The sequence below is a fragment of the Perna viridis genome, chromosome 7 (genome assembly GCF_037379345.1).
Source record: "Perna viridis isolate PV_CMFRI_1.1 ecotype Kerala chromosome 7, ASM3737934v1, whole genome shotgun sequence".
NCBI lineage: Eukaryota > Metazoa > Mollusca > Bivalvia > Mytilida > Mytilidae > Perna > Perna viridis.
This window is the reverse complement of record NC_142451.1, coordinates 29,645,774-29,668,545: the sequence shown is the minus strand read 5'-3', so window position 1 is coordinate 29,668,545 and position 22,772 is coordinate 29,645,774. Positions and strand designations below refer to the sequence as shown.

Below are 22,772 nucleotides of genomic sequence, written 5' to 3'. Positions count from 1 at the left end.
GTGTAAAAATTGTTGGAAATAATTTACTTGTATAATATTCAGTGGCTGAAAGAGTAATCAAGGGAACCAAGGTTATAACGGTAATTAAAAAAATGTAATCCAGGGACAAAGACCAGACATGGACAACAGACATACACAACAAAGAACACAAAGTAACTAAAATCATACACACAAAGGGACAACAGCAAATGAGCAACTCGGACTGCACTAAAAACTGGGAGCATGGGCCAGGTGTACCGGTAGGGTAAGCGTCCTCTGCTTTTCTAGGAACACCCGCCGAGTTGCTCATAAAAAGTCCGGGGTAGACGAAAAAGGAAAAGAATGTTCCAGATGGATACACCGTAACGATCCACGAGTTCATGATGACGACCATAAAACTTCTGTAGTGATGACTTCAATCTTGTAGCATCATAACCCTGTTCCAGAAGCCTATTTGTTAAAATTCTAGCACGATACAAAAAGTATGCGTAGTTTCGGCATGCTCTGGCATAACGTATCAGTTGTGATATGAACACTCCATACACAGGTGCTGAAGGGATGTTGCCACAGATGAAAGGAAAGTTGTTAATTCTGAACGGAAAGTCATGACGTTTGTCGTAAAGTTTGGTCAAAAGTTTTCCTTTACCATCAACTTCTTAGTGTAGCTCAAGATATGAGCTGACTTCACAGTGTCTGTAGTATCCTTTTATCTCAAGTTCTTTGGGGTAGATGCCATGTCTCAAATCCCCAAAATTAGGATTGTTTAAAGATAATACGTCATCTGTATAGCGGAAAATGAGATTAAAGGATCTAGCTAAACAATATTCTTTCTTTCCGATCAGATCAGCTATAAAATCGGCCTAGTAAGAGTGAAGGAATAGGTCAGCAAGTAGGGGAGCACAATTCGTTCCCATTAGAATGCCGACCGTTTCGTAAAAAACGCGTCCACCACACTGGACAAATATGTTGTTGACTAAAAATTCCATCTTCTGTATATTTGGGAGATGATTTGGAATTATTTCTTACAAAATATGAGGAATGAAAAAAATGACAGTGACAAATTAATGTATAAACTAAGCAGTTATACAGGGGACAGCAAGCTGTTAGTAGAAAGTACTTTATAAAAATGTACTAGTTAACTCAAACAATCCTAATTCGAAAGTCCGACAACTTTTAGCCGGGCATATATCAAAATTTCAAGGACTTTCCACCGATGGTATTAAAAGACACATCAGGACATTCGTCACCAGCAACCAGTGAGAAATTGAACATATACCACTAATACGAACAGCAGGTAATGTAAACTGCAGCTGAATATAAACTCTTTGAAAGTTAACATTGTTTTTAAACGTAATGATAGAATTCTAATTTACATCACATTAACATTCTTGTATAAATTGTTTAATCAACAACAGCCCTTCGAACCATCACGAAAACTGTCTTTAACGATTCTTTAGCATAGGTCACATGAAACCAATGACAGAAATTAGTTTTGATTAAAGTCGAGTTACATCTATACAAGTAGAAAATTCCGTTTAAATCAGAATCGCAGCATCTATTAAACCACCATCCTCCAGAATGATAAACTGGGTTACATGCATTAGGCCAGGCATCATTATCTTGGTCCTTAGTACTGAACTGCTGACCGTTTCCACACGCCAAACTGTTACCTGAAACAAAAGGATTGATAACAAAGATTATTTAAATTAAATGGAATTGAGCGTCATCTATGTCCTACGTATTAAGAACCTCTGTCAAAACATGAATACTTATAGACATCATTCTGTTCGTAGTGACGTTTCTATGAAGTGACGTCAGTAGTCAGAATTTAATTAATTGAACTTTTAACGCAGACGACGCACAGTGTGTGTTATATGAGGTCTCGCAGAGTCCCGTTGGTCTAGACATCAGCGTTTTTAGAAATAGCGGTAAATTATCAAAAAAGTCAAATGTTATTTGAGTACAAATACCTCCGTCCCTAATAATTCAATTTCATATTATAATTACAAAAGACATTGATATTGTTTCATTTAAGCGTGGAATTAATTTAATTCGCATACGCAGGGAATTTAGGTCCTATGTCGTACAAGTAAGCAAAACAAAGGCATATGTAGAATATTCCAATGATACTTCGGATAACTGTCTGTAAATTGTAGGAATTCTTTTATTCATCATACATATTTTAGCTTTCCTTTGTATGCACGAATCTATCCTATAAACAGATTTCAGTTACAACCAATGGTAATGGTTTAAAAATTATTAGGACCCGAGCTTTACATGAATGATATTTTATGTGTAGATATCAAAGGGTTATTGATATGTATCAATAAAATGAATTAATACCCCGTAGGAACCCGTCAAACAGGGCTTGTAAGTCATGTTTTCGATTTCTTTTGGTCCAAAATATCTACTGTTGAAAGCATTTAAAACGGTAATCGATTTGTATGAAGTTTACAACTTCCGGGTACATAACTATGACGCATATATATAGTTCTCAGAATTTTCAATTTTGTATAATTACCAAACCGCTCATATTTTAATGTCTTAATTTTTATCTTTGTGTTAACCCATCTTTCATTTTGGAAATTCCTGCGAACCATGTGATCCGAGCATCATATGCTAATGATATGATTTTATTTTCGTTGATTAAATTACGTTCTACACACTATAAACCTCTTCGGTCTATCGTTTTGAGTAGTAGCTTGTCCCCTTCTCGTCAATTCTTGGAGTCACATGATGAGAGAAACAAGGCCTTCTGGTATATAATAAAAAAAAAACATATTCCATAACACAAACCTGCTGTTCCACTATATCCGGAAATGTTTAAGCGGTACTTGTCACTCTCATCGTTTACTTCGAAAAAAGCGTATTTAGCATGTTTCCAGATACCACTCCATGTCTCCAACAAGATATAAAGTTCGTTAGTGCCATTCGTGTTAAGGGCATGCAATGCATCGTTCCCTGAAAAAATGACACATTTAACAAAATAATAACATTTTATGACATCGTGGAATCTGGGCAATACTCATATCTAATAAATAAGCGTAACAACAAAATAACCAAACACTAATCCGATACGTAATCAAGTCAAGGCCAATATAAATCTGACAAAATAGATATTACACCATCTGAGTAGCTGGTACCCAACAGTCCCGACTTGGTACAGGCATTTTAAATGAAATGGTGTTTTAAATCTTTAAATCTAAGTTTTTCAGCGCGCAAAAATTCCCTCCTTCATGGCGGCGTGAATATACTGGTGGTGGTTTAATAGCATTTACATGCTATAATGTCATAATCGGTAAATCTGTGGTCATATCAGTTCAAAGAAAAATTTACAAAAAAAGCAATCAGTACTCATTGTTTTAGAACATTTTTCAACAAAGGACTGATGTCTGAAGAGGAATATGGTAAGAGACCTTTTGAGACGCATTTCCTCCTATCCCGGATTCAGTTACGCAGATATTTATAGCGTGCAAGGAATTCAGAGAAATCAGGACATCTAACAAAAGAGAAACGCTGTTATCTGATGTTAGACAAAAAATAAGGAACAACGCTTTCCAGGAATTTATTTTGTCAGAGTAAGAACTCTCCGTAGACAAATCAAACGCAGTTTACCAAATACTAGTATTATGATAAACAAATTTATTAGTACCTACCACTGCATAAGAGTTTTGAGTTCTAACTACGGTGGGAACTAAACATCCTTGTAGCATGCAGAATGTTTTTGAAAAAGATTGTGTGAGTAATTGAATATTATTTACGGCTTTTGTTTGGTGTCTCGAATAATAAAATTGATTAACCATTTGTTTTTAAATTGTTATATGCGTTCTTCAGATTTTAGAGTAACATAATGATAATTGATATCGTGACAAGAATCTAAAATTGTTGACACAAAATCGGAGCAAGAAAACACAGCAGCAACCAACACACAATTAATTGAAATTTAAAAAAAAAAAAACATGACATAAAACTCAAATCCCGAGAGCATCGTGTGCAATGGTTGGGTTACCGTCCTCTGCAAGTTGATAGCAATTTGAAAAAGGATTATGCTAATATAGAGAAGCAGTAGCTCACTGGGTAGATATCAATCCTACATAATTCCAACGTGCCCTATTATCACCTGGATGATCTTTTGGACACAGTCATTCAAGTTGTAATAGCGTGGCCAACGTTACCTCTAAATATATTACAACTGACAGCGGGTCCTGACATGAGAATGAGCACTTCAGTGTTTAGTGGAGTCTGAGTTGCTTGCTTATTTACTTTTGCTACTTTGTTTGTATTATTTTAGTTACATTATTTTTTTGTTGTGATTGGCTGTTTTCCCTATCTGGTTTTTATCCCTGGATTGCATTCTTTTTATTTCTGCTAGAATCTTGGTTCCCTTGATTACTCTTTGATGTATGCTTTCATTTCAAATTGAAATAGTAAGAAATCTAATTGGGTTTCAAGTAGGTTTTTCAACTTTTGATAACTCGTGTCTGGACATATACTTTTTATATGAAGTAGGAACGTTTGTTAGAAATCGGAAAAAATTATGTTCAAGGCATATGACTTGGTCAGAATATGAAAACTGGAGTCAGAAACAATCCACATACACGGGGCAGTACATTAACATACAAAATCTGAAGATAAGAAAAACAACCTAGCACTTGCAAGTCCATAAAAAAGTCGAGAGTGACATAAGTATGACTTGCTCCTGAATCTTCACCCGTCTCATTGCAATAGGGTAAAGTCAGGTCGCGTCAAGTCGGGGTTTTTGAAATCCGTTAAATTATATCGTCTAATCTGTAAGAAAGAAATATAAAATAAAACGGAAGTGATGACTACACAGTGATGATAGCAATACGTGCTGAATATACCTTGTTTTAGAGCAGCTAATGTAACATGATCCTCGTTCTATTACTGATTTCAAAATACAAATATAATGCTCTGTCGTAACTAATCAATTTAGAAATATATTCTCCTTAGTGTGTTGATGTTGGTAAATGTTTATTACCACTGAAATTGCCACTATTTTTTATTATTCAGATATTACACATCATCTGTGTAACGAAAACTGAGGGTGACACATGGTGGTTTGATCCCAACAATATCCCAATGGTCTGTTGGAACATAAGTCCTCAAAAATTATTTTCGTCTAGAAATTCCGACACTTTAACAATATCAGATTTGGATAACGTAAGATTGTCAATTGAATGGGTTCATTGTAATGTTAAGGAGTAGTAACTTTAATTTCTCTACTGATAAAGGAGACGTAATTCGCTGAGAACAAAAATTCACAATATTATACTGTTGTCAATACAACGTACCAATCCAGTACTCCGTTGAAGGATTCCCGAACTCATATTCATACTGTTCCCAGCCAATATTAAAAGTAATGGTTCCATCTTGTCTACGCTGAAATACCTAACAGGTAAAGATGTCTGCTTTTACTTATATAAGTAGAATAAACTTGAAATGAAATTAATTTTTAGCAGATGTTTCATTTCACCTTCAAGTAATGTAATATATTCTATTCACGATTTATTCTAAAAACTTTATTCGAATATTGCTTTATTGTTTAATTTATTTTTTTACATTTAATATCGTAATCGTCAATACATGTTCGACCACATTTTTCAATTTCACGAAGCGGCATTTTTTCAATTTTATTTTCATTGATTTTCATTTAATTATTTATCAATTTGGAGTAATGAGAACGATGCATTGGAATATTTTTTTTAAATTCTAAAATGTATGGATATATTAATGAGGTAGACCTAAACTAAGGGACAATAATTTATGAAGTCAGTGATATGTTTGTATTATATTCAATTTCATCATAGCCTGTCAAGTTTTCATAAGAAACCGAATGAAATCAGTCCAGTTTACTTTGATGCTTACATGATATTGAAGTAAAATGCTGAATACCAACGTTCCAATGAAAAATTAAAAGGGGCCAATATGTGTATATTTAATGACAACTATGTAATGACAACATAGCTATATTATTGCTTGATTTTTAGTGGTGTTTTTTTTTCTTTTTTTGTTATTCATCCTGCCTGTTACTTTGTTACTATCACAATTTAACGCCTCGGTGTTATATAAAAATCAAAGCTATAAAATGATTTACAGTTTTTTACCCGTCTTTTTGAAGTTATATTACTGTTATTCCAAACAAAACTATAGTATTCACTACGTATTTAATATTTGTACATAATTAAATATCAAAAAAGTATCACGTGTCATTTAACAAAATCATGTGAGTCGGAGAAATAAATTTCATCAGTTACCTCAACAGTAGTGGAGGCGATTAATACATACAGTAAATCTACTAGAGCATATTTTGAAATGTATGCACGTTCTATTGCAATAGATCAATAGTCACGTTGTTTCTTAACAAGGCATAAATTAAATTGATTAATGAATGTAGTAACTTTTGTTTTTAAAATACATTTCTTATTCGAGTAAGTTTGTCACTTGTCGGGGTTATTGTAGAGAAATGCAAACAACGCGCGAGTATGTCCCATAACTTGTTTAAATTTTTAAGCATAACTTGATAACTTGAAAAACACTATATGTATCAAATTGATATTTTTTTTTTATTTTTCTTTATAGTCTAACATTATAGTAGTATTATTCGTGGGTACCAATTTTCGTGGTTTAGGGAAGAAACGTCAGTTCAGTGATTCTTGATTCCTCTATTATACAAATGAATGTAACATTTCATTTCCGTTGGGTATCAAATTTCGAGGTTTGTCAAACTACGAAAATTGGAACCCCATGAACAATGATACGTTCACAGTAGTACGTTTCCAAAAAAAAATAAAGTACTATTTTATGCACTGACAGCACAGATATTACCGTCCAACGTCCTCCATCTGTTTGGAGATCACACCAGACTAGCACTGTTATTCCTGAAGTCGTTATGTTGTACACACCACTTAGTGTATAACCCTTCGTTTGAATCTCGGAGCAATCCGGTGACGTGGCATAGTTTAAAGGGGAATGAACTGCAATTACATAAAGGTCTGTAATAAATTGTAATAGTTAAACTAATCAAATTTGAGGACAGGAAGGTGTACAATTACTGATCATCACTTAGAACAATTACCACACGACACTTTTTTAATACCTGGTGTACAAAACTTCATGATTTCAAATTGGATATTCACAAGTATAATATTTGCGCATCACGTTAATTAGGACACACAAATGTAGTTCAAAGTAAGGTATTCCATGCTATTGAAGTCAAATACATACCTAACCTTAATTTATATATGCTGATACAGGCACATCCGCTATTTCGTGTGATAAGTAATAATTGACCAGTGTGAAAAGGACTTTTATTGTTTTTATTTACTCCATTAGTATTGCTTCATTTTATTTCGAGCAGTTACTTTCCATTACGCACAGTCTGACAACCTTACAATGGGAACATTTCAGAGTTTTACTTCCAGTGTCAAGTTTTGTTTGTGTTTTTTATTTTATTTTATTTTATTTTTTATTTTTTTTTTTTTTTTGTTCCGTTTACAACTAGGGTCACGCGTTGATTATATTAATTGGAGGCAATATTCCATGACTTGTGTCATGGAGATATCTGTAAGTACCGGAAGTGTGGTTGTAGAAAAGATTGAATGCAATGATATTTTGAAAAAAAAATAAAACATAATGCTTTGATGTGACGAATGATTGGTAAAATAGTGAAACATGCATTTAATTAAGTTGAAATCCAGTGGTCCTTTTCATATGAACAAGTTAATATTTACGAAATGTTCGTTAATCTTCAACTTTACTCATTTCCCTGAATTAAAAGTCTTCCTTAATTAAATTATTTGGCAGGTATATTTGTAACCATTTTTGAATATTGTGAATTAAATATCCCATTCAAAATTGAATTGAATAAAACATGTTTTCATTTTAGTTTTGTTTTAGTCATTACTGATTATATTGTATATTATAATATAATTCCTTTAGATGGCAACATATTAACTTTTATCTTTACCTTTTATATTAATAGTTTTAATTAATGGATGAAAGAAGAACAGAATTGGTGTTAATAATTTAAAGATTCCCGCAATATTTTGTAATACTGGAGTCCTATATACTCAGAAAATTCATTATTATTTTTTTTCGAAAAAGATCAGTTTTAGTTAAAAGATCAAATCAGTGAAAGCAGTAAAAACTAAATCCTGGATTAACCGAAAACCTGTTTAAACCAGGCATCTTATGAACAGTTTTGAAAATGAGTAAAACGAGCACTTGCCTCAAAGATTAATCAATGAAACCAATATTCTAGCGAAAATATAAAAATGTAATCCAGCGACAAAGATCAGATATGCAAAACTGACAAACACAACAAAGAACATAAAATTACTAAAATAGTATATACAAAGTAATAAAAGTAAAGGAGCAACTCGGACTCCACTAAAAACAAGAGGCATGGACCAAGTGCATCGGTAGGGTAAGCATCCTCTGCTTTTCTAAAAAAAAACACCCGCCGAGTTGCTCATAAAAATTCAAGTCCAGGGCAGACGAAAGAGGAAAGGAAAACAATGACACGTTGAACAAATCAGTTTTCATGGTGCAGATGGATACACCGTAACAATCCACGAGTTCGTGATGACGGCCATAAAACTTCTGTAGTGATGACTTCAAATTTCAGTTTTGTTTTAGTCATTACTGATTATATTGACGAATTTTTTGTTAGGGTTGAATGCTGAATTCCTGTAGATGGCAACATATTAACTTTTATCTTTACCCTTTATATTCATGTTTTAATTAATGGATGACAGAAAAACAGAATTGGTGTTAATAATTTAAAGATTCTCAGTAGTATTTTGTAATACTGGAGTCCTATCTACTCAGAAAATCAATTGTTATATTTTCATCATGATGATATGAGCGATATGTCCCGCCCGCATTGATATACCGTAATGATTTACAAGTTCATGATGACGACCATAAAACTTCTATAGTGATGACTTCAAATTTTGTAGCAACATATCCCTGTTCCAAAATTCTAACTGTAAGAAGTCTAGAGCGGAACAAAAAGTCTGCGTAGTTACGACAAGCTCTGGCATAACGTATCAGTTGTGATATGAAAACTACATACACAGGTACTGAAGGGATGTTGCTACTGATGAAAGGAAATTTACATTACTGAATGAAAAGTTATCATGTTTGTTGTATAATTCGGTCAAAAGTTTTCCGTTGCCATTGATCTCTAAGTGTAGATCAAGATATGAGGCTGACTTCACAGTTTTTGTAGTATCTTCCATCTCAAGTTGTTTGGCGGGGGGGGGGGGTAGTTGCGATGTATACAAATCCCCAAAACTAGGATTGTTTAACGATAATACATCATCTAAATAGCGGAAATTGAGATCTAGCTAAACGATGTTCTTTCTTTCTGATCAGATCAGCTATATGAACGAAGCATTTAGTCCAAAAAAGGATAATTCTAGACAAGTTTCTCTGTATTTACATACTGATAGAGGGTTATTTAAGAATAATTCATCGGTTGAAATTCTGATTTTAAATAAAAGATCATTTTACGTCTTGTTTACATTTTGCAACAAAATATGCCATGACAATGCATTTATTGATTAATTGGTTGATTAATTGTTGGAGACTAACGCCCGAGCAGCAATATTGCAGCTTTATTCAGGCAAACATGAATTGGGTAATAAAAATGAACATGGAATGATGATGAAATGAAAAATGGGATGGGACACAAGGATAACAGGGTCGACAAATTTTGATTGCCACTGGAAATAGGGAGAGGTGGGTGGGGTCGGGCATTTTAGCCTCTTGTGGCGGAGTCAATTGGTTCCTACTCCGATAGAATACCACAGAAGGGTTCTTTAACGTGCGAGGAACGTGGCATTTTCCCCAACACGTCGCACCACTATGGTTTGCGGTCAGGTTTTCCGTATTATGGCCTAACGACCCCAGCATGTAACATGCCAGGAGTACCCCATTCCACCATCTGGGGCACACAACCCTGTTGCCCTGTGAACTGAGCACTATTTAGTCGTCTTTTACGGCAAGCTTAGTGCAGCTACGGGTCTATTCTTTTGACATCCGGACCCGCACCGGGCATGCATTTATTATTTTACTTCAAACGAAAGAAACTGTAAACGCTTTTCCTTTAATAAAAATTGACAAAATAGCATTTGTCGTGTTCAAATTTTTCATTATCACTACATTTTTTAAAACAAGTCTTATACTGACAACGTCTGGTTAGAAAAATTGTCAACATTATTTGAGTCGTTAAAAACTCAAAACACTTACCATTGACCAAATCGTAGTGCAAAATTCCAGACACAGACAAGGTTGATCCGCAGAAAGCTGCCTCCTAAAGTTTCGATTGTTAACTTGACACTGTTTGTTATTCGAGTTGAATGCAAAAGAGCTACAATCCTTTCGTTTTTTACATGAAATGAAACAACACGATCTACTGCATTCGACGGAGTCTGAGAGTTGGCCCTCAGTCTTGTAGATATTGTCTAGCTGGGGGTTTCTCAATGAATTCATGTGTGCTTTAAGATACTGTGATATAACACAACTTGCTAACAAAAAAGTCAGTGTTTTTGTAAAAATCTTAAACATTTTATAGACGGCACACAATTATTTTTTTTTAAAATTAATAAATTAGTAAATATTCAGTTCAAACTTTGAGTCATATTTAAAATATACATTTACATTTGTGGAAGTCAAATGATATATTTCAATGGATTCATATACTCTAAATGCATGAAGTGTGTCCTGGATAAGTCCTTGGATATGAATTTTAGGGATGAAGCTTAAATATTAACAGTGGATCGATTTTTTAGATGAATTGTCAAATGAGGGGTTGTTTGTTTAAAGAACTCAAGGAATATATTTTGTAGATTATTTAAAAAAAGAATATGATTTATTAAGACAATTAATTTTTGTATCTCGATATCCCTATATTCCGATGGCATTTAACGCTCATTGAAAGACGTGTACAACAAAACAACATTCATGATAGTTTTATCAGATTGGCAGTTTCTATATTATAATAAAGGCTTATCTCAAATAATAGAAATATAAGTTTTAAATAAAACGTTTTCTAATATTTAATAGACAATTTCCTTCCTGAAAAAAACTTAACTGTAAAGTTTGTTTTTACTTTGTTCCTCTTTCTTTCAAGGAGTTATCACTTTTCAATTATTTCGGGATTATGGAAATGAATTTATAAAACTTATGGATCTCTTCAATTGACATCGCATTTTGTTCTAACTGCATTTGTTTATCGATGGTTATTGTCTGTAGTACATAAGCTTCGAAGGAAGAGGAATATATAATAAAACAGTGAAGAAAACACTTTAAGGGCAGTAGAGAAATTGCACAAATTAACACAAAACAATGCACAAAAAACAAAGAACATCATAAAATTATTTAAATTGACAGATGCTCTGTAAGATGACCAGTTCCTGCTTCTTGCTTCTCAGGGTGCAAGACAGAAACATTTCAGTCACCCAAGGATAAGATTTTTTTTTCAAGTTCTCAAAAGAGCCTCTGTCGAGTTCAAGAACATTAAAATCTTCCCCGAGAGTGTCTATGATTTTCTAGTCTTGCAATTTCCAGCGGAGTTTGATAAGAATACCTATAAAGAGTGCCCTGCTTGCCGAAATTCCTGTGTATAAAAAGACGTCATAAAAAGTTATGGTTACGTTATAAACGTCAGATGTTTTTCTTACTAGTGGACGGGATCAGAAAATTTCACATGGCTCAAACAGGAATATCACTTTCCAATGATAAATACCGATAAGATTTTAAACATACCTAATACTTAACTATCTATGCAGTGTAGGGCGTAAAATCAAATTGCAATGATTTTAAACGTTTTAAAGAAATCCCCTCCTAGGACAGGACTTAATTTTGTCAATTGTGTAGCGTTATTTCGCAGATCAAATACTTATGTGTTGAATGTAACATTGCCGGACGTTATTAATAGAATACCTCTCTAAACGATAGTGAAAACCCTCTTAGAAAATGTAATTATCTTGCAATGTCGAGAAAATGAATAATTTTACGCGACGTTTTCCGATTGTCTGACGACGTTTGATTTGAAACATTACGGAAAAACACGAATAGTTGTCTGCTGTGGTTAGTAACAGAAAGTATATATAAACATCTTCGATTTCGTGAAACTTATCTTTTTATGTGTCTGTTTCTTATGCAAGCAGACTAGAACTGCATATGAAAAAGAAGCAAACATGCATAGAATTATTGACATTTAAGAACAATGAAGCGTTATAAGATAAAATCAAATTCTCGGAAACATTCTGTACGCATGACAATATCTTAACATACTTGTTACTATGGTTGTTTGACCTGTCTTTCTAAAAGTCCCAGCGAAAACAGACTTTCCCATTATGTGGTTCCATTCAATTGAGCTACAGATTCGTGGTCCATTACTGATCCTCAGCATTGTGGTTTGCTTCGAATGTTGCATTAGCCGAACCGGATGTAGAATAAGTTTAAGGAGGTCTATCCTTGTGATAAGAAGCTTACAATGATTTGTCGGATATCTATTTCAATTTCTCACTTATTGTGAATTTCTTTCTAAAGAATACACTGTAATCATCAACTTTCTAAATATACAGTTATATGCTCTTCTATTTTACCTGTAATGTGCACTTGTTTTTTCAAGAACCAAACTTGAAACAAATTTTTATATAATCAAGCACATTTATGTAGTATCTTTGCTTTCTGATGAGCCAAGGCAATGCATAATTAAACTATTCCAGGCTATTTAGGCGAAAGAATGGTACCCCCTTTCCACTAAATGTGAAAGAAAATAATCGTTTGTAGCATACATAAACTGTACACAATGTCTTACTGGTGTTTACGATGAATGATTATCATACATACACACCACACCATTTAAAAACGCTAATCTACCAGATACCAATTGTGGGTTTTCAGTTGAAATTTCAGTGGGTGGAGAGTACCGTTCTTTCGCCTAAATGGCCTGGAAAATCTAAGCGCCCGAATTTGTCAGATATGTGTAGTAAATCTTTATCTTTATTACGAATGCTTAAACTGCAATTTTTTTCCAGTGTCGATATGCTGTAAAATGAGAACTATGTTCGATACGGAGACCAGTGTTATAGAGGTAGGGGTAAAATTTAAACATTTAATGAAAATTCTTTCTTGAAAATTGGTTTTCGTGGTTGACGTAGAAAATTAAATTATTTATCGAATGATACAAATTTGAGAACTTTTAGTCGAGCAGTAACTTGTAGAGTTGAATTTATGCGACCTTTTACGGAATTTTCATTTTTTTTCTAAGATAAAATCGCCACAGACCATCAAAAGAACCCCAAAAGTATTAATTGTAATATTACTAAACAGAAAATACCAAATAAGCCATTTTTATTGAAGCATGAATAATCTAGGGGCTTTGACGTTGACAAATATGTCAAATTGGGTTACATGATGATACCTATTTCTATTTAGTTTATTTACATGCTGTCCCAGGAAGAGTAATCAAGGGAACCAAAATTCTAGCAGAAATCAAAAGAATGTAATCCAGGGACAATGACTAGACAAACACAACAAAGAACATAAAATAACCAAAATAAGACATACAAAATAACAAAAGTAAATGAGCAACTCGCACTTCACTAAAAACTGGACATGGACCAGGTGCACCGGTAGGACAAGACTTAGACGTTCGAACAACTTATTCACAATAATCTTGACTTTTTGACCCAGTGGGGTACAAATATAAGCTTGTACTACAAAAAGAATCCGAGAATATTTTCGGCGACAATAGGTAATGGGAGGTATAAAGGTACCTGAAAATCATCAGGAAATTGATGAGTGCGGGTGCACGGTGGACCCTCCCAACCCACAAACTATAAGTAATACCATTCCTGTGCAGCACGAATTACGATATTTCAGGCAATTTTACAGTTGTTAGGATGCGAAAAAGTAGATTTAAAACATGGATGGTAGTGAACTTGGCCGACAAATCAATGAAAAGCACTTTGTACTGATAGTTTCAAGAGACTGTCCGTGTAGTACCGAGACAAATTATATGATATTGATGACACAGATACTCAAAGTTCCTTAACAAATCAACTTTATCATAAACAGATAAAATCGTTGTTTCCCCTTAATGTCAAATTTCTAATGTTTCAAAATTTTGTTTTTTTTTCTTATTTTCATTCTTACTATTTCAGTAAATTAGGAAGGACCATTCGTTCTTATAAAAAAAGTGTTTTTCTCTAGTTTGATCTTTTGGAAACAAAAAGTAGCATATGCTACCCACTACCTAGAACTTTCATGGACACTCTCTTATAGTTTAAGTATTTAGTACAAAGAAGGTAGATCACAATCTTAGTTTATCTTGGAAAGAAAATCTATAATATTTTTCTACGTGCATTAATTATATATTATAAAAGGATTTTAAAAAAAGTTCATAAGTTTTATTTTTATCTTTGAAAGAACAGTTTTTTCGCGCTTAGATCTTAACAAATACACATTTACATCACATAATATTTTTATGCTGCAGAAAAGCAATTTTTTTTTACAGGTCTGAAATCTATTCAAAGTCGAAGTTTCTGCTTCGAACACTGTCTGAAAGAGTAATCAAGGGAACCAAGGTTAAGAAAACTAGATTAGATTTGCATGAATTTTCTGTAAGTTTACCCGGAAATATTATCCATAGTATGGTAAGTGATTGTTCTTCGCCATTAGGAGCATTGCTTTACATGGATAAATGTTTTGAAGGGATAAATAAACTTCAGTTAATACATGATACACTTAATGCTGATATACATATAAACCTAACGTTAAGTCTCGTTTGTTTAATCAAGTGTATTGTACTTGTAAAGTTAATTAATTTTACAAAGAAAGTTTCACACAATGAATTTCTGTAGAATCTTGTAAAATTGAATTTGAAATTACAAGATATTGTCTTTTATCCCTAGGGTTTCCTTGGTAAATAGTATTATTTCAAAACAGACCTGCATATTTATGTATTTATGTCTCGTTTCTGAGGATATATTTCTGCAGAGATATGCGAGTACGTGACACTACATTGCCACAGTTTATGTAATAAAAAATATCTCTTTCAAAAACAAAGAAAAATCTAAGAGATTAGTTGACAATATCATGTCTTCTATTTTCTTTCATGGCTTCTTTCTACCTTTCTAGGTGTAACAACAATCTGTTTCTTGCTACTTTTCCTTCTAGTAGTTCTCAATTATGCATAAAACGGCATCGTTTATGTAAATTGCTAACGTCTTACTGAGTGTTTTATGTTTAATACTTTAGTGTAAGCCTCTTTAACCAGAAGAAATACATTGTTTTTTCTCAGGATATCGCTTTGCGGACAAGTTGAGATGCCTTTCTATATTGATGCTATTGAGTATATATATTAATAGCACGTGTATAATGATAATGCAACCGAATTGTGATTCATTGGATTCAGAGGTTGGGTACACGTGCACTCAAAACAAAGAATATCACCATTGTCATCCTTCCACTTCAAACATTATCTTTATGTCTCATTCCCCGTATCGCAAAGCCATCTACATAATGTAAGAGATGTAAGGGATAGTGATATGAAATCGGACAAATTAGATAAGGTGGTATGTGTTAATTTCTCAATGACTGGTGCTTATTAGTAATTAGAAAACAGTTTTCGTTCATTTTGAAAACATATACTTTTCGCTTTCCTTTTGGCTGAGTTTAAACAAAAATCTTGGGGAAGGATTTGAGGAAAATATTATATTGATTTTTATGAAGCTTCACACTGATATAATTTCGTATAAAAAAAACTAACTTAATTTTATTAAATCAGCATGCTATTCGGATATCCTGTATGTAAAATATCTTGTTCAAAGCTTTACGTGACTTCGTCATGTTGTTAATTCAATATCCGATGCACTAAAGAGGAAATGCACGCAAAATATGTGCTCTGTATGAAATACAGTTATATGTGCATTTTTGTTTGTCAAGATGTATGTTTATCGTGCCAGGAAAATGAGTATTCATTGCCATTCATTATAATTGCATTATGTTAAAAGTATTGTTTATGTAAAATAAGAAAAATGTTCTTTAATGAATACTTCCTACATTTAACGCATACAAGGTACATACTTAAAACTCCTTAGCTCGATTTCTAACAAGTTAAAATGTCATTTCTCATTTCAAAAATATCTTTCTTCTAAAAAAAATAAAAAACTTTTTGCAAATCATATTTTAAAATTATAATAAATGATTAATACAATGTTTTAGGTTACAAGAGCATGTTCCTGCTAAAACCTGTTTCAAACTAATTTCTGTGGTTCACCCCTTAGATCTTTATGCACTATCTAGTTCTTTTCTATCGCCTAGACATTATCTTCTTTTGTTTTCTTGATGAGGTTTTCGTCTGCAACTTCTCTACGGACTACCGTTTATTTCTTTTAATGTTCTACAAAACTCTCTTTAATGAACCTTTGGGATACACTTATTTCATGCAGGGAAATATTTCAATGCAGCTTTGATTAAACAATCAAATATCGATCTTTATATATAAAACTGATTTCCGGTTACACATGAATCAAACTAAAGGTTAAAACGGATTTTAATTTCAACTAAACACTGCAAACCAAATAAATACATAGAATTTATTTGCTCAACAATTTGATTTATTCCATATGTCCAAAAATACTTTTAAAAAAAGGATTACTCTAGAATTCTTTCCTGCATTTTTGAAATTCATAGAAAAAAAGTTTCAGACTAATTCTTGAATTATTCATTACAATTTTGAAGATTTTCTTTTCTTTCCCATTATCACAACCTGCTGGTATTAAATATTTACAATAACAGACTGTAGTGCATTGTTTTTACTGTCGCGGCTAACATGATTCAGTTCAATAGTTCAATGATAGAAAATACTTTTAGAGTGTAGAAATAAGAAAAAAACAAAACATCCAGTAAGTTTTGCTAAAAAAAAGTTTCCTAAACTTATCATGTAATTTGAAAACGATGTCATTTAGATAGTCCTTCTATATATATATATATAACACTCCAAACACAACAACCTCATCGAAATGAAACGTCATGATTTAACAAACGTTTTTATTTTATTGACATTTCGTTTTGTATTGTCAGATTACATATATACATTTAGGAATGCTTTAAAAAATCCATTACTAGAAAATATCAACAAAATAACATATAAACTTTGGGATGGTAAGCAATGCAGTAAGATGTGCTGTTACGTTACATGTATTAGTTATCAATATTGTAAATCTTTTGCTTTCAATTCTGACAGTGAATGGTGTCAAATTTTCAGCAAAGATTTCAGAAATGAGCCTATTTCTGGCACAGCTCTAGCCGGCATAGTGCACTATGATTTGATGAACGGTAAGATTTTCTGTACTTCTGTTTTTTTTTGTTTTTTTTTGTATCATTCAAACCTACTCTCCAGATGGCGTTTCTATGTAAAATGTAAACAAGATCTTTCTAACTAATATGTTTCAACCTCTTTCTCGCTGCAACTCCGACTGCTTAAATATGCGAAACTGAGAAGAGATCGTACATGTTTATTATTATTATTATTAACTACCAATAAATTGCATGCTTTGCTAGATGAAACAACAGATGTACTTGACAAAAGTAAAAAAACATAAGTTTGATAAATAATTGAATACGGTTCAATAACTATCTATATATGCGTGTTGAACTGTCTTTAAACTTTTCAGTGGCATCCACACCATTCATCCGATTATTGAACAACTAACATATTTCATGTTACATCCGAACGAGCCAACGTACACTATGAGGCTTAAGAAATTGTCTTGAACTGATTAATAATATATATATATATATAAAGCAAAATGTTTATTTTTCAATTATTGAAAAATGTGATTATCAAAACAAAAGACGCATTACTACATATCCTTTGAAAATGGTATATCTGATTTGTTTGTTAAAATTGCAGTTTTGCTGTAATCGTCGAAAAAGTAAAAAAAAAAAAACTTCACGATCAAGCTGCAATATTTCAATATATTGTCGATCTGTTCACGATCATTTCTCTCGCCTCTTGCTTGATAATGTGACGTACAGTCAAAGAATTCCATTTAATTTGTATTACAGCTGAGTGTGGTTCCTTTGGTCCCTTCAACAATACACCCGCTGTAGATTGTTCTGAGGTTCAGGCCAAAGGTTACAGATGTAATGGAATGTATAACATTCAAGTTTCAAATGTAACAGTACTGGCGTGGTGTGACCTTCAAACAGACGACGGACGGTGGACGGTAAAATTACATAGATTATAGACTATTTTGACTTTAAAAGATTTTATCATGTCAATATTTAATTTACACTTGTGTTAAATTAATTCCTTCATTTAAGGAGGTTTGCATAGAGTAAGGGATATAACTCTTGAAATGAGTTATATGTTTGTATCATATTCAATTTTACCAAAGCCTTTCAAACTTTCCTTTGAAATAGACTAAAATCAGTCCAAGTTACTTTGATGCTTACATTAGATTGATGTAAAATGTTGAATGCAAATGTTCCAATGGTTTGTAACAGTTGTGTCCCTTACCTTAAGTCTACCTTCATAACGTCGCTAGGGTTTCAGGATAAAACAAACATTGGAGAAAAAAATGTTCTTTTGACATACAGGTGCTTTTCATAACGTATTTATAAACATTAGTTTTAATGCATTGTGTTCTTTTGATAAAGAGGTACATAATGTATTTAAGAACAGTTGTAATGCATTTTCAAGGTATTTCAACGTAGACAAGATGGGTCCATTAACTTTAATGCTGATTGGAACCAGTATAAAAGCGGATTCGGTAATCCTGCCACAGAGTATTGGATAGGTATGTGATACCCTTTAAAACATATATTTCTTAAGTGATGGATTGTAAACTATCGCACGTTTTATGAGAAGCAACATAATGGATTGGTTGAGCTTTGTTCTCCTCATTTCTATATTCATAAAAGAGTGTAACATATGTTTTTCATATGCAGTGATAACACCTGTTAACTAAGATAAGGACCACCATCAACAACTTACTGTCTGCAGCTGTTGATAGGAGAGTAAACGAACGACTGTCGTTGAATGGAGCTTGGAAATTATTATTCCAGTTGATTTGATATTCTTTCACATTTTGTACATGTTTCAGTTATTTGTTTCAGGGAATGATGCATTACATTCCTTAACGTTGTCTGGGCCAAATGAGCTATTAGTACAACTTGAGACATGGAGTGGTGTCTGGAAGTACGCTAGATATGCTAACTTTAGAGTAAATGATGAGAGTGACAAATACCGTATAACAGTCTCTGGATACAGCGGAACGGCAGGTTCAGGTTCAATTATTTTAACGTTTAAATAGGTTTACAATTTCATAACCACAAAATAAGTGTACCACATACCTATCTAGTACTCTGCGGTAGGATTCCGAATTTGATTTTGTACTCGTTCCAATAATAATATCAGTCGCTCTGGACTGGTATATTTCCTATGCTTTAAATATTATTAATATAGCGTATAATTTCTTTACCAATTAACAAGAAAAAAGTTTTGTCATTCTATGACTTTAGGAAATATTTTATACCATTAATTGTGGACAAAAGAAACAATATAGTGCTTCAGTTTATGATGAATAATTAAATTAAGATCTATTAAAGAATTATATCCAAAATTTTTACAAACGAATAAAATGTTTCGAAATCTTTTTTCAAATGGAACGGTTTTCAATCAGCCGTTTTGTCTTGATGCTGCTTTTTCATACATAGTGATTTATCACTACATTGTAACATCGCCTCGTTGTTTTTGACAATTTTAGGACAGTCTGATGAGGTATTTGAAATTCATCAATATGATAATTTTTTTTCATATGCATCTTTTCCTTTGTGTTTGAGTATAGCATCTTTCAAATTGTTGTAGGTGACCCTTTTATAAAGTATGAATTCTTATTTTGTAGTTAAAGAGTAATCAAGGGAATCAAGATTCTAGCGGAAATCAAAAGAATGTAATCCAGAGACAAAAAAACATGTTGTAATTGGTTCAAGCTACTGTTTATTCTAGGTGACGGTTTAAGATACCATAACGGTCAACAGTTCAGTACTAAAGATCAAGATAATGATCCCTATCTATATGCCTGTAACCCACAGCATCACAAAGGAGGTTGGTGGTATAAAGACTGTGCCAAAGCTGACTTGAATGGAATTTACTACGATTCACAAATGGAAACTCCGTTATCTTGTCATTGGATCTTTGCAACATCCATGAAAAGAAAAGCTTTAAAAACTGTTTTTATGATGGTTAGAAAAGCTTAACGCTAAGACGATATTTATATTATATCTCACGCTTTTCGAGTGAGAATCAAAATTATTTTATAACTGTACAACATACGTTGTGACGTCACATAGCACACCGCCGAAAAATAGTCTGTAAAGGAAACTTTGCAGCGCTTATAAAACTTACATATATAGGTTACGAAAACTGGAAATAAAAGAAAACTAATACCTTACACTTCAGCAAAACAGCGATAAACAGATTATTTCATTTTTTTTTCAACACGGGGTAGTTTCTCGTGCACATCTTGTCTCGCGGCGAAGCATGAAAAAAAAATTAAATAATCTAATAGTGTCAAATTTATATTGAAAGAGTTATCAAGGGAACCAAGGTTATAGCGGTAATCAAAAGAATGTAATCCAGAGACAAGGACCAGACATGGAAAACAGACATACACAACAAAGAACATAAAGTAACTAAAGTCATACATACAAAGTAACAAAAGTAAATGAGCAACTCGGACTCCACTAAAAACTGGGAGCATGGACCAGGTGCACCGGTAGGGTAAGCGTCCTTTGCTTTTCTAGAAACACCCGCCGAGTTGCTCATAAAAAGTCAAGTCCGGGGTAGACAAACGAGGAAAGGAAAACTATGACTCGTTGAATAAATCAGTTTTCATGGTGCTGATTGATACACCATAACGATCCACGAGTTCATGATGACGACCATAAAACTTCTGTAGTGATGACTTCAATCTTGTAGCAACATAACCCTGTTCCAGAAGCCTATTTGTTAGAGTTCTAGCGCGATACAAAATGTTTAATGCGATACGCCGAATGATTAGAAAAGCTTAATGCTAAGAAGATATTTATAGTGTTAAATTTATATTAAATAACGTTTAATGTGATACGTTTATTGACTTCCACACATTTTTATAGTAAATTTATTATGCATGTCAAATATTAAAGTAATTAATGTACAAATATATGTACTTAAATAGCGCTGCAAAGTGAATTCTATTTTTACTACTATTGTAAGAAGTAAAAAATGGAGGAGAAATGCTGACAATCTTAAAGTTATAAGTTGTTGTAAACCTTAAATGGACTGCTTAAGATTTTTTATAGAAATGTAAAGATTGCATTTCAGCGATGCATTGTCTGGCTACAGTATATGTTTGCTATCACGCCTGGTTGTTACGGCGGTCTGCAAGTAGAAATATGTCTTATTCTTACAGCAAACAATTTTTTTTCAAATATAAAGACAAAAGTTTCCTACTTTAGTAAGCACCTGTGTGTAGTTGCAAACTAAGTGAGGAAAATATCGTAATTCATACTTGATTAATATTGACCGTAAGAAGTCTGACAATTTTGCGCGCGAGGAAAATCATTGTTTTAATTTTAAGTAGTCTTCGTACAAACGAAATAAGTAAATGTGATCTTCAAAAAACAATTTCGTAATGAACAAATAGTCTAGATTAAAGTTCATGAAAAGCGACAACTTTGTACCATTATCATCCTGAGTAACTACGGTGATGGTAAAACCCTTATTATTAATGACAAAAAAACGGGATGAACAAAAATGTGCACGTAAAACCTGAACAACAGTTCTTAGTTAACTAAAGTTTAATTCAATATACGGTCCATGGGCAACAACCTATTTAATATGAGGATAAATAATGGATTAATTTGAACTGAAATAAACTCATTGCCGTTCAATACCGCTAGAAATATATTAACACGTTTTTGTTTTGTTTTGTTTTGTTTTTGTTTTTGTTTTTGTTTTGTTTTGTTTTGTTTTGCTTTGTTTTGTTTTGTTTTTGACATTCAGTCAATTACACTAACCTTACATTAACCCTAGTATAGGTTATGTATATTATCATTTTTATTTGAATTTGTAAATAAATTACTCTACTAAACTAAATAGCCTGTGTAAAAAAATAGATTGATAGTTATATAGTTTGAAATCGGGTATGAAACAGGGCAATCATTAAAAGCTTTTTATTACACTTTCGTCCTGAATACTTTAACGTATTGCCTGTACTTAGAGAGGGTTGATATGCATTAAAAGACATTAATAAATAGGGAATTTGTCCTTTCGATATCTTTGATCTTCAATAAAATTGACTTGTGGTTACAAAATTACAAAAAATGCATTATTTAATCTAGGATTGGCGTATCTTAATTCTGACAATGCAATTCCATCGTCTGATGGTGTTATTTCACTATGTGTACACTGTACATTCGACGTTATTGCGGCGATTCTTTCTATACCTTTTGGGTGATAATTTTTAGCCATTATTTTAATTACTTCATTTTAAATACAACTCAAATAAAAGGTTCACTAGGAGAAAAAGCCACCTAATGAGCGCTAAAAGAACAACTTTCGATAAAAAAAGGTACACAAAAAGTGCCAGCACAATAAACAACAACCTGATACAGAAAGTCGATGACTTTACAAACCTGTGAAGTACAATAAGCTATAATAATGTGGCACCAAGAAAGATTTCAAAGCAAGGTTATCAAAAGAA

General features: G+C 32.7%; 2 protein-coding genes across 2 annotated transcripts; one reads left to right on the top strand and one right to left on the bottom strand.

Annotated features, from left to right (window-relative positions):
• Positions 1 to 1,380: 1,380 nt before the first annotated feature.
• On the bottom strand, positions 1,381 to 7,368 carry LOC148612202 (angiopoietin-related protein 6-like). The gene is made up of 5 exons (XM_088595365.1): positions 7,362 to 7,368; positions 6,826 to 6,974; positions 5,292 to 5,388; positions 2,776 to 2,940; positions 1,381 to 1,649 (listed from the first exon to the last, which is right to left on the bottom strand). The coding sequence occupies exons 1-5, from the start codon at positions 7,366 to 7,368 to the stop codon at positions 1,381 to 1,383; spliced, it is 687 nt and encodes a 228-aa protein (XP_088451491.1).
• Positions 7,369 to 17,422: 10,054 nt separating this feature from the next.
• On the top strand, positions 17,423 to 20,286 carry LOC148612201 (angiopoietin-related protein 6-like). Its single transcript, XM_088595364.1, has 5 exons — positions 17,423 to 17,435; positions 18,091 to 18,251; positions 18,728 to 18,824; positions 19,144 to 19,308; positions 20,036 to 20,286. The coding sequence occupies exons 1-5, from the start codon at positions 17,423 to 17,425 to the stop codon at positions 20,284 to 20,286; spliced, it is 687 nt and encodes a 228-aa protein (XP_088451490.1).
• The last annotated feature ends 2,486 nt before the right edge of the window (positions 20,287 to 22,772 follow it).

What these genes read in the sequence shown, in the direction of transcription:
- LOC148612202 (XM_088595365.1), bottom strand. An exon ending in TTCAACGGAGTACTGGATTG is followed by an intron (nt 2,941 to 5,291) that starts GTACGTTGTATT and finishes TCATTTTTTCAG; the next exon opens with GGAACGATGCATTGCATGCC. An exon ending in CGGATATAGTGGAACAGCAG is followed by an intron (nt 1,650 to 2,775) that starts GTTTGTGTTATG and finishes CTTTTGTTTCAG; the next exon opens with GTAACAGTTTGGCGTGTGGA.
- LOC148612201 (XM_088595364.1), top strand. An exon ending in TGCCACAGAGTATTGGATAG is followed by an intron (nt 18,825 to 19,143) that starts GTATGTGATACC and finishes TATTTGTTTCAG; the next exon opens with GGAATGATGCATTACATTCC. An exon ending in TGGATACAGCGGAACGGCAG is followed by an intron (nt 19,309 to 20,035) that starts GTTCAGGTTCAA and finishes TGTTTATTCTAG; the next exon opens with GTGACGGTTTAAGATACCAT.